The 12,665-nt window shown below is 49.4% G+C and overlaps 1 protein-coding gene across 3 annotated transcripts in view; it reads left to right on the top strand.

The window, feature by feature from the left end:
• The window catches only part of ASAP1 (ArfGAP with SH3 domain, ankyrin repeat and PH domain 1), a 343,885-nt gene that overhangs the window by 72,707 nt on the left and 258,513 nt on the right, over window positions 1-12,665 (top strand). For all 3 annotated transcript variants that reach the window (XM_044781189.2, XM_044781186.2, XM_070481609.1), the window contains exon 3: window positions 1,881-2,007. In XM_044781189.2, coding sequence (XP_044637124.1) covers window positions 1,881-2,007 — 127 coding nt within the window. The remainder of the gene's footprint in view (window positions 1-1,880; window positions 2,008-12,665) is intronic.

Raw genomic sequence — 12,665 nt, 5'->3', positions numbered from 1 at the left:
ACAGGGAGACCAACCCTCCAGCTCTCATAATGGCTTTGCTGTCCACAAAGCACTTTCTGGTCCATTATCACTTAACAGCCTCATGGTGGTGACCTTACATTTCCTCTTCACGTGAGGCAACTGAAGGCCAAAATCCCATAGCCAACAAGATATCTATGGGACTCAGCTTCTCTTCTTTTCTGCTTAAGATGTCACCTTGGCAGAGAGGCCTTCTCTGAGCATTCCTTATGCTATAGAACCCCCATCACTTTCTTACTTTATACATACTCCACTTTATGTTACGTATTTGTTGGCTGTCTGTTTCCCTACTAGAAGTAAGCTCATGAGAGCAGGGGCATTGTCCTTACTAAATCTTCAGGGCACATAGTAGGCTCTTAGTAAATGTTGCCACAGTAAGCGAGGTGATGCGTTTTCATTTGACAACCACTCGGTTGTTTCTCTGTGCCGGCCCAATGCTAAGACAAGGTCCCTGCCTTGGGGCACTCCGTTGTAGTCAGGGGTAAGGACCAGAGAACAGACTGATAACCATAGAAGATGGCAGGAACTCAATCGTAGGGGAGGCCAGAGGACCAGCCTTCCACCCGAAGGGGGCGCATTTGGGAGATGAGTTTATAAGGTCGCTCCTATTGGTTCCAATTGCAGGAGCCAGTCGTGCGGAGCTTTCTTTTTTTTTGCCTTTTCTTTTTTAAACCAATTTCATCTGCAATCAATGGTGAGAAATTAAATGGATTCCTTGGACTAAGTCGATTGAGCTGGTTAGCCATCTGCCGGGGCCGAGGAATGAGCAATCTGTTGGTACTTTTTCCGCTGAAATTTGGCATCTGCTTAGCATTGTACACCATTTGCACCTCGGGAAGTGCCTTTTACATTCCCTGACCCTCGTCTGTCCTCTGGGTTTAAAAAAAAAAGTGCTAATGGGAAGATTAGAAAATTGTGAAAAAGCAAAAAAACTCTTATTTGTCTTCACTTAGCATTTGAGCGATCTAAGCGGCGGCGAGCGCCCTGCGAAGGGACCGCGGGCGGGAGCGGGCGAGCGGGCGAGCGGGCAGCTGCAAGCCTGGTCGCCGGCCGCCTTCTCGCCCGGGCGCCGCCCGCTCGGCCCGCGGCCCTCGCAGCAGGAGGCGGCTCTCGCGGCCTCGCCTCCTGCACCCACACGAGACTGAAAAAGCACGCGCACAACTTTTTCTGGTCCCCCTTCTTGCAAAACGCTCGCGGAACCAGCTCGCTGAAGTAATCGCTCGGGGGCGGCCCGACACGCGGGCTTCCGGAGCCCGGAGAGCCGCGCGGCCCCCACCCGGCGCCCGCGTCAAAACGTGGCCGGGGAGGCGGGGCGCGGGCGGGGCGGGGCGGGGCGGGCAGCGGGGGCGGGGCGGGGGCCGCGGCGGGGGGCGACGGCGCGTGCGCAGAGCACTTCCTTGTTTGTCCCCGTGACTGAAGCGGGAGCGCCGCCCGCCCGCCCGCCCGCCCGCAGGACTGTGTGCTCAGTCAGTCGGTGTCCTCGCCGCCGCCTGTCAGCGCGTCTGAGGAGGCAGCGCCGGCCGCCCCGAGCCGCTCGGCCCCGGCCGCCCCCGCGCCGCGCCCCCTCCCCGCCGCCGCCGGCATGAGCAGAGGGAGGCGGGTCCCGGAGAGCCCCCTGCCTCGCGCGCCGCTCGGAGTTTGAAGGGCCGCGCGCCGAGCGCCCGAGCGCCGCCGCTGCCGCCGCCGGCTTCGCCCGCTCTCTCTCCCGCCGCCGCCGCCGCCGGGGACGGGAGCCGCGCCAGTCCGGGCGGCGGGTGGCGGGCTGCGCGGGGCGTTCATGAGCCGCCGGGCGGCCGGCGGCCCCGGGAGCCTGCGCCGTGACTCACCCCCCGCCCCCGCTTGTGTCTCGCCCCCCTCGGCAGGATGCCGGACCAGATCTCCGTCTCCGAGTTCATCGCCGAGACCACCGAGGACTACAACTCGCCCACCACGTCCAGCTTCACCACGCGGCTGCACAACTGCAGGAACACCGTCACGCTGCTGGAGGAGGTAGGTCGGGGCCGGCGCGCCCCCCGGGGACCCCGGCCCACCCGCCGCTCGCAGCCGCTGCCTCGCAGTGGGATGCTCTCGATTTCCGAGCCGGGGAGGGAGGGGGTGTTGGGGCCTGGGGGAGCCACACCCCCTCCGGGAGACCCCTCCCCTCGCTCCCAGGTGAATGGGGGACTTCGGTTGTGCAGCCCCCTGCCCCATTTGCCCCGGGGCCGATCCCCGGGGGCTGGAGGTGGGGAGAGGACTGAGCGAGCTCTGGACACCCTGAGGAAGAAGAGGGAAGTCCTCTCCCTGTCTTGCGCCCTTTCTGGATGCCAGGCAGTCTGCTCGGCTCTTTCGGCATCCTTGGGACCCACTCATAACCCGAAAAGTAGGTGGGGTCAGGCCACCGAGGGCAGAGGGAGGCGAAGCAACGTGGCCAAGGTCACCGGCAAGGGACTGGGAGATGGTCAGTGAATGCATCTCTCCATGGCCCCGCTGGGCCAGGCAGGCTTAGCTGCTTCGTTAGGCAAGGGCCGGTGGAAAAATCCCGGAGGAATGAGAGGGAACTCGGGCTGGGACTGCCTCAACCCCAGGATTCTTCCTCCAGGTGCCTGAGGCCCTGGGTGGAAAGAGAGATCTGTGCAGACGGGTCCCCACCCGGCTCCCCTCGCCCGAGGGTTTGGAGAGCTCGCAGGCGGCTGCGCCAGCAGGACTTGCCCACAGGGCGCTCGTACGCTGTGAGCAGAGACCTGAGGCCCATGCTGCCTGGAGGAGCTGGCCAGCCGGGGAGAAGGGAGGCCTGAGAAGGCAGGAAGAACAGCTCCTCTTATCTGGACCCTTCATGAAGCCTTATGGCTGTCCAGGGGCAGGGCCAAGGGCGTAGCAATTTCCTTTAAAATTTTTAAGAGAATTGGTGTTAGGGCGGGGTGGGTAGGTTAGGAGCAACCCGGGAGCCCAAGAGCTGCAGACGCCTCTGAAGCTCTATAAAAATAGGACATTTGCCCTGGAACTCTGCACCATCTGTAAGTGCCATAAAGCACCACTCCCCTCCAAACAAGCCAAACCTATTTCAACTCGAAAAGACAGCATTGGGGAAGTTAGGGAGGAAGATCGTGTTCCCTGGGTGGATTATCTTGTGGTTGGCTTATTGGAGGTTTGGGGAGCTCTTTCTGATTTATGCTCACCATGGCCAGCCCTCTGTTATGTTGAGAAACTTGGGCTTCTGTGGGTGGACTGCTCTTGATATGGCTTTGATGCTCTTCAGGCCAGGTTACATGCAGAACTGGCATTCTGAAGCCCAAGGGGTCCTAAATTTCAGGAGTGGAGAGATTTCTGTTCATGCTGGGTCCATCTTGCTTGCCTGATGCTGCAAATTCTATGCCAGTTGAGGATGCTTCTAGAGTTCTCTTTGAAGCTAATGTTGGGTTATTGAACTGAATTTTGAAATTCAGTTGGAGAAATACCACCCAACTTAGTTTGTTTGAAAGCCAGAGATAAATAGATCTTTTGTGTGTATATGTGTCTTTGTGAACTGTCGGTCTGTTGCACCAGCTCAATTGGTTCTTAGCATCTGGGATTAAACTGAGTTGCCAGGCATTCCGTCTCATGCTGGGTCTGTCCTTCACTTAATTGTGATAAATTGGAATATGTTGATATAGGAGCATTTTGCATCCTTTTTCTGTACTAACTGTGTATGTCTCTGAAGGATGTGACATTGATTAGACTGAGCGGTTATTTTCCTTCTAGATAAATTCTTCAGTGCCTGCTAATAGAGCTGTCAGTTATTTTAACTTCCCCTCCTCATCCTGTACACTCAGATAGTGTCACTGTATTCTGTTTGTGTGGGATGTGATAAGGGTAAGTAGTTGGTGATGCTCTTTGTAGGGGTATGTGCCTATATTTTGCAGCTACATCAGAGAATAGGGTGAGTGTTAAATTTCATGCAGTTGCCCTTGCTCTTAGTTTGAGGTAACTCAATTTAAAAGCAAATGCAACAGATACATTTTTTTTGGTGAGAAATACTTTTGTAAGCTTAGGTAAAAAAATAGATCTAATCATAATACAAATGTCATCACCTATGAACTTGAGAAGGAATTGGAACAAGGCTAGAAGTTCAAAAGTGTCATGTTAGAGTACGATTATAATACTCCTGTTCTCAAAAATATAACAGTAAATGTTTCATCTAGAATGGCACAGTAACTTTGTAATTCTTTTTCTGAACTTGAGTTCAGTGCTGGTCAAGAAGTCATTGTCCCCCATCTGCATCTTTTAACTCTTGAATCCTATTCCATGAGGTTGGACTCATGAATAATTGCCTTTTGCATAAATCTGAAATAGACCCTTTGGTTCCTTGTTGGTAGATCGCCACCACAGTTGAATTTTTGTTTTTAACTCTAAGCTTACGTATATGGAAGGGGTACCTTATGATAAATATCTTAAGTGGATCAGAATTCAGTTCTTAAAAAATATGGGGCTTAAGGTTATTTCCCTCAAAATAGAAGGAAAAGTTTTGGGGCAAACCACAAAATCTTGTTAGCATATGCTTCACAAGAGAGATGCTTGGACACTTTCAGAACGCTGTTTGTGCTGTCTTGTGGTTATTCTTAGGAATAGGACTTTTGGGTACTTTTTTGGTGATGTGGAAACTCAGGAGTAGGAATTCATTTGGGCAGCTTGGAATTTTTTCTTTTTGAAAAGTCTTTTTCTAGTTCTAGTGATTAAATAGCTTCTTGTCTATTTCGGTAATTTTTTTGCCCTTTGCATTCCTAATAAACATACATAAGTCTCAACTAAAAATCTATGTTAGATCTCCAAGATTGGAACCCCAGATTACCCCACACTCTCCCTTTTACTGTGTCCTGTTGGCAAAGAGTGTGCTTTGCTTTGCAGATGTTGGTGCTTTTATTTAAATTTCTCTGAGATGAGCCCTCTAGGAAATGGGTCAGAAATATATGGTAAAAGAGGCAGAGAGTTTACTTCTGGGCTTCCCTCTGGAGGCGAAGGGTCCCACATGGCTCTGGGAGTTATGGTGTGGCTGGCACACAGTGATTGCCTGCATTGGGGAGGCAGGAATGGATTGGCTGCCAAGATTTCATCCTGGTGTGTGAGTGTTTTCCAAGCAAAAAGCCAGTGTTTTGCTTATTCAGCAACCAAAGCACACTGACGTGTGCCATTTTACTCGTGACCGTTTGGAAGTTATGAGTAAATGACTGAGACCAGGAGAGGACAGTTTTCCCAAGAAGGGAGCAAGCAGGCCTTTCAGGACCCCTGTCAGGGCACAGTAGGAGAGACTCCATTTAAAGGCATAGGTTGGTCAATATTTAGTGCTTGTTGAAAGAGGGTCCAACATGATAAACGAAGGGCTGCTTGGTTATTTGATAGTGGGCCAGCATTTTATATTCAGTGACACTGGAGGAGGCATGTTCTGCCCATTTATTGAGCAGCTGCTCTGTACCAGGCCCCTTGTAGGCACATGGCATGCATGATCACATTTAACCCTCATCCATGCTTTGTGAAGAAAGGATAATTGTTATCTCCACTTTACAGAGAAGAGAATTGAGGCCTAGAGAGGTGAAATGGTTTGCCCCAAAGTCAAATGGCTAGTAAGTAACTGGAGTTAGAAAATCCTTTAACAGTTAAGACATAAAATAGATGTTTTACATGGCTGCAGAGGCATAGTCAATGGCTTTGTAGAGAATGTAGGAGGCTTCTTCCTGTTCATTGTACCTTTTAATTTTGATCCCATGAAACAGAGGTGCCTCAGTTCCTAAGTGGCTTAGTTTTTCTTCTTGTTCCCATTCGCAAGAGTTCTCACTAGTAATACTTGAGTACACTTTTTTGCCCCCTGTGCTTTCAAAGATTTGGGTATGGTTTTTCAGATTCAAATGTGGGGACTTATTTGAGCATAATCCGGGAACAGCATTCACTCAGCACATTTTGGGGAGCACCTGCTGTGTACAAGTCACTTTGCTAAGCCTTGCTGAGCTATTGGGGTTGTTTTCTGGATTGTGATACAGAGAAACAGTGGTCTTTGAGAAGGAGATAAATAGGGCTCTCACTCTTAACAAGGTAGAAAGGAGCCGTTCATAGGTGGGGGGAATATACAGACGTTCACCCCAGCAATACAAGCCAAGTCACTCATAATACCACTCAATCAGCATACAAGTCCAGTGCCGGTTGCATGCCCAGCAGTGTGCTGGGCCCTGGGGATACCAAGATGAACAACCCTGCCCTCAAGAAGCACAGTCTAAAAGTTTTCTTAAGGGGACTGACCATTGAGTGTGGGTCTTGCATTAAAGGTCAACTTGTCCTAACGTATGCAAATGATGTGCTTAGTTCTTTTTGAAGGCACAGAAATGTTTGGCTAAATGAAGAAATGAATGAAGGTATGGAATGTAGATTGGTTATCAAGGCCTCTTTCATACGAGTTATTAGCGTTCCTACTGTGTGCAAGGCCCATACATACTACTGTTTAATGCTTACATTCACCCTACTGTTGTTGTTGTCCCCATCTTATAATAGTTAAGTATTTTGTTAAGGTCACACAAACAGTAAGTTGGGGATTTGGGAATGAATCCCATTTGTAGAGCTTCTCCATGCATGCCAGTCGGACTTCGTCTGTGTATATTCCCCCTCCATGCAAGTTTTAATTTTTACCCATATTCTTTTGGGCTGCTTCTTCCATGCTAATGACTGGAAGTCAGCAGTCTTTGGTAAATGCTTTGACATCGTCGAGTGTTGTTTCATGGAATCTCACACATAGGACCTCTGTGACCAGGGCTTGGAGTCTGATCTTGTTCATCAGCTCCCAGTGTTCTAGAATGCAAGAGCATTACCTAAGTTTTGAAAGCTGGTAAACTTAGTAGGAAGTGCTTCTTCTATAGCAGCTGCTAAACGTGGTTGTAGTCTTAAAGAAGAACAAGTCTCAGGAAGGGTTTAGATAAAAATCAAGGTTGGTCCTGTGCATTGCTTAAAGAAAATGTGCTGCCTTTGTCCCTGACCTCTGGAAGATAGAACAGCAAAGGGTGATCAAGCCTTCCCTTGAGGCCACTGTCCCACACAGAAACCTGGGCTCTGTGGCCCGACCGTCGGGCCCAGGCCTGAGGTACTTAGGTGAATTTCCTCTGCACGTAACCAGCACAGGTCAGTGAATGAAGAACACAGTTGCCTACAGAAGCACAGGGAGACGGAAACTCCCTTTATGTACCAAAACTCATGCTTTTTCTAGAATAAGGTTCAAACCTGTTAGCCAGGTATTCCAAGCCAATGCTCTTTGCCCTTTATATACATTTTTAGGGTTTAAAAAAAGTTTTCCACATCTACCATCTAATAAAACCCCTGTGTGGTAGCATTCCTATCATTCTTTTATATATGAATAAACCAGAGCCCAGAGAGGTAAAGTGACTTGCCCAAGGTCACACAGTAGTAGATGATAGACTTGGGCTCTGAATGCAGGATCTCTGGATCTGACCTTTCTGTTTGTTCTGTGTCTCACTGTGTTTTGGGCTTCCTGTCAGCTAGTTTCTTTTGTTTTGCAAGGCCCATAAAAAAAATAGCTACTGATTATTTTTCTTAATCCTACTTGATTTCTAACGCCAGAGAGGAGGAGTTGGAGTAGAGAAGAAAAAGGAAAAGACAGTTTCTTTTCTCCGTTGTTTCTCTTGTTAGACCTCTCTTGAAATCTCTGCCATTTGTAGTCAGAGACAGTGCTGCCACCGGTCCTCCTTGGGCTCTGAGGAAGTGAAAATGGCCCCGTGGCTTTCAGCTGCACCCTGGCGTACTTAGTCTGGGACTGTTGACCAGCCTGCCTCTGCCTGGGAGCTGCCCACAGCCCTGGCTGAAGAACCACTACTCTTGGTTGGGGTTGCTGCAGGCTCTGGCTGTCTGCCTTCTGCCTTCCTGGCCATCCACAGCCCTGCCTTTTGGCTGGGTGCTGGGAATCATTGGACAGAGTTGAAGGGACCTGGGAGAAAATGTAACCTAGTGCTTGCCAGCCTAGGAGCCTAGTCTCCGAGGGGCCCATCAGTATCGTAATGGGGCTCTAATAGCCACTTTCAGTATTCCAGAAAAATTAGGAGACACTTCTAATGGGGTTCTGCATAACTCACATGCCAGTTGTCTTTGCTTGTGGTCGAAATACATCAGCTCAGTAATGTAGCTCTGATAATCTTCTGCTGATCAGATGCTTGGATTGCCGTTACAGATTGCTAAAATTGGGAAGCAAACTGTTATCTCCTTCTTGTGATTGGTTTGCCAGAAGAACCTTCGAGTTTTGTATCCCCATGAGAGACAGCTGAGGCGGGATGAGAACCCACGCAGACCTAGTTGAATCATATTGCTTTCACATGTGGAGACTGAGGCCTAAAGATGGGAGGGAAATATTTCCCATATTTAGGCAGGGATTTGAGTTCAGATCTCCTGACCCCCAGCCTGGGCTGTTTGCACTCTGCTCTCCAAAAGGGCTATGGAGGCTGGTCGTACATGGATGGGGGGGCACCTTTTCTAGTGCCGCTGCCTAGAGCTTGCTTCCAGGTAGGAGGGGTGGAGGGTAAACCTGAATTAGGAACCTGACCTTGCTAGCCAGTCTGCTGGTGTAAGTCCTGGTCTCACAGGACATGCTGTGTGAGGCCCAGCAGCCCTGCCTCATGCTGGGCTCAGAGGCTTTCATTAGAAGGATTGGTGGTGGTGGATGTTCAGACACTATCCAGACCTTTGCCTTTATGTCTGTGAGTCAAGGGAGCCTCAGAGAGGTGGTTTCCATTTACGTAACCTGCTCATTTGGGGACTAGAGTCAGACCTTGGCCTCAGCCATTTCCACATGTATTATTTAAACATGAGTAAGTGATGGGCTAGAGATCAGTTGCTTCCAAGCCTCAGTTTCCTCATTTGCTAAATAAACGGTGGTGTGGTGAGTGTTAAAGGAGATAATGCATGTGAAGCGCTCAGGTGACTTCATCACTGATAAAATGTGGCCCTATGAATGTCAAGGTCTGACCAGTCAGATTAGTCAGCCCTCCTCCTGTGGGTCAGGGAGGAAGGAGGTGAGAGGCCTTCCTTGATGGGGATGGAGAAAGGCAGGCAGAGTTCCCCACTGTGGACCAGTGGCTGACATTTGGGTTCAGGAGGCTGGAGTTCCTTGCCCAGGTTAACTGCAGCGCTGTCGTCTCCTAGTCTGTGTGGGGCAGGTTACTGAACCTTACTGGGTCTTAGTTTCCTCGTGAGGATGGTACCCACGTCTCAGGGATTCATGTACATAAAGTGCTTAGAACAGCACCCGGCAGAAGTGCTCTGTAAATGATTGTTCTTAATGTCTTCATTGCTACTGCTGTGTATTATTATTCACTTAGCTCCTTGAATGTGTAACTGGGAGGACAAGACCTGGTAGACTCATTCTGGAAGGGTGGGGGATGAGGAGTCAGATGACAGCCGGGTGCCTTCAAGGACGTGGAGCTGGAGGCACAGAAGGGACTAGAGGGAGGAGTGGGACACCGCTAAGAACTTTGACCATTGAGGGGTCATAGTCAAAGCCAATTTGATCTGAAACAAACTGTCAACCCCGTTTTACTGTATACTCAGCCCTTGGTGGGTGCCACCCTGAAGTAAGGGAACCAGTGACCAGTGCTGCCTGCTCTGACCTGGGCCAGACTAATGGGTTTTTATTTTTACCTCACTGTCCATGCTGCTTTGTGTCACTGCTGGTTCTTTCTGTTTCCTTCCCCCCCCCCCCCCCCCGATTTCCCTCTGCCACGTCCCTGCCATTGATGAATGAGAGCCAAGATGGTGCTGCCTCTTTTGATTTTCACTGGGGCTTTAGGATAATGAGCTACGTTCTCTGTACATCATACATCCAGATATGTGATTTTGGTCTTTGGTGGGAAGGTGCTGGGGGAAGTGTTTATGCCTCGGCCTGACGGGGGCAGAGTGTGGCAGCTAGGTTGTGGGCTTTACTGATTGCAGCTTGAAGCACTGAGACCACAGAGAATTCTGTTTTGGTTTGGAGGCAGGCGCCTTAAAGTGAAAAGGATCTGTCCTTGAATTTGCATTTCTGTGTGCCTCATGACTTCTTCCCAGTGTCAGTAAAATGAGTGTTCGTTATTTTGGGGGCAGGGGTTATGTCAGACCTGGAGGCACTGTCCCCGCTTGGTCTTAAGAGCTTCTGGGGGTTCACAGTGGGCTGTTCCGGCCACAGCGCGTTCTGAGCAGCCCTGTGTCGTGGTGCTGTTTGTGGTCACTTACGTAAGAACTAAATTTTAATGCCGAGGCTATGGTATAATTTTCCCAAAAGGACTGGAATATATGTCCCTTTGATAAGACAGCACCCAATTTAGCCACCCAGAAGCTAGGAAAACAGAATCAGAGCCTCATGCACCAGGGAGGTAAAGCCCAAAAGACAGTGGCATTTTGGTACCAGCTGTTACAGAAAGCAGACTTGGCTGAGCTGAGCTAGACCATCTCTTTCCCTGCCACATGTACTTTGGATGGAGAAAAATATAAGCTCTTCCAAGCTCTTTCTACCGTTAATACAGTCTGGATACCACGTATTTCTGTAGCATTGTGCTGAGGGGCCAGGGCAAGGATGGCAGTGTCCCCAGTGCCCAGCCCAGCAGTGTCATGATGACTGTGTTGTTATGAAACAGACTCGACAGAGCTGGAAAAGGCCTTCAAGACCAGCTAGTCCACCTCCTCCTTCTGTGGATGAGGAACCTGAGGCCCAGAAAACCCAAGTGTGTTAGGCAGTTTTGTTTTTTTGTTTTTGCTGAGGAAGAGTTGCCCTGAGCTAACATCTGTTACCAGTTCTCCTCTTTTTGCTTGAGGAAAATTCGCCCATCTTCATCCTTCATTGGAGTGAGAGCTAACTGAAGAGGAGAGAACCACACAGGGTTGTCGGGAGAACTGGTGGGGAGGGTCAGGCAGCTACAGGCCTGGCCCCCAGAGCACTGAGAAGATGGTAGTTTCTCTGCCCTTCCCTCCACAAGTCTCGCCTCCCCTTGACCCTTCTGCTCTGTATTCATTTGGGACATTTTGAAGGGCTGTGGTCCAAGCACTATGCTGCCTAGTTGTAGCTTTCCTGATGTGGTCGAGAAAGACCAACATCCCACGCAGGGTGTGGGCAGAGAAGAAACCCCTCATTGCTGTTGAAATCCGAAGTGACAACATGGTGCTCAAAAACAGCCTTCCATATGGGGCTGGCTCCGTGGCCGAGTGGTTAAGTTTGCGCGCTCCGCTGCGGTGACCCAGGGTTCGATCCTGGGCGCGGACATGGCACCGCTCGTCGGGCCACGTTGAGGTGGCATCCCACATCCCACAGCTAGAAGGGCCTGCAACTAAGATATACAACTATGTATGGGGGGTTTGGGAAGATGAAGCAGAAAAAAAAAAAAATGAAGATTGGCAACAGTTGTTAGCCCAGGTGCCAATCTTTAAAAAAAAAAAAAAAAAAACAGCCTTCCATAGATTCTGAGGATGGACGGAAGACTCGGCAGGGCGGCTGGGCTATGTTCGGGAAATTGCCTGGTTCGATTGGCCTTCTCCTGCCATTCGATGACAGAAACAACTGAGAGGTCTGCTGAGGGCTCGCAGCTTCCCTGCCACGAAGCGGCGTCTTCACTGACCAGTTACGTGCAAAGTAACATTTGAGCGTCTTCGTTGTTTTGTAATGTGGGGGGGTCTTCTGTTATGTTTCATTAAGCACTTTTGTTATGTAAGCCCATTTCCTTTTCCTTGTAATGTTTATTCACATTAATAGCACTTACATAAATTAGATACTCCTTATTTCCACGAAGTGCAAATCAAAATAAGCATTCACTGCTGGCCCAGCAGCTGCTGCCGCTTTAATAATAGTAATATTTTTCATAACAAAGCAAGTAGAGTGCACGGCCTCCCAGTAAATAAAATGGTGCCAAGTCAGATCATGCTGTCACTGTCCCAAGGCTTCTGCATTTTGCTTATAAAAGTTTGAACAAATTCGGCAACCTCAAACACTACAGTTAAGCCCCTGCTCTATTCTGGCCCCACCCACATCTCACTTAATTTAATTGTTCCAGCAGCTTGTGGGGAGGGTCCCCTTTTCCCACTTTACAGACAATGAGCTATGCTTAGAGGGGATTCGGCCCCATCTGTGCTCTTTCCCCCTCAGACTCATCCTCAAGAAAAAATGCTTTGTATTGTGAATGTAATGCTAATGAGCTAGAACAATCAGGAAACAGGCTTCAGCTGAAGCATGAGATATTTAGGCTAGAGTTGAATAAGAACTTCCTGGCATGGTATTAATTTTTCCCCTCTAATTTTAGGATAATTTTGTCATGGACTAGCTATTCAGCTAGATTATGTACTTACTCATGTTCATACATGTCTCTACTTTTAGTAGATTGTAAGTACCTCAGGCCCAGGGATTCCCCCCGCCTTTTTTAAACCTAGTTGGCCCTCAGAAGTTTGACTGAAATAATGAAGGTTGTAGTGAAACTGCATTCAATTTGTAATTGTTGAGGGCAGGTCTGGTAAAGGTTTTCCAAATACTGCTGTCTGTTTTCTACACTTCAGTTATATGCCTACTGACTGCATAGAGCAATTGGAAAAGTCCTTAATTACTGAATTTCCAGAAGGTCATGCCACAGATTCATGGCAGACCTGGATGCCCAGCCAAATTCTCTGTCTGTCCTTCTGGTGTCTGCAGCCTG

Source organism: Equus asinus, chromosome 12 (assembly GCF_041296235.1).
Source record: "Equus asinus isolate D_3611 breed Donkey chromosome 12, EquAss-T2T_v2, whole genome shotgun sequence".
NCBI classification, from domain to species: Eukaryota; Metazoa; Chordata; class Mammalia; order Perissodactyla; family Equidae; genus Equus; species Equus asinus.
This window is presented reverse-complemented; position numbering and strand designations above follow the sequence as displayed.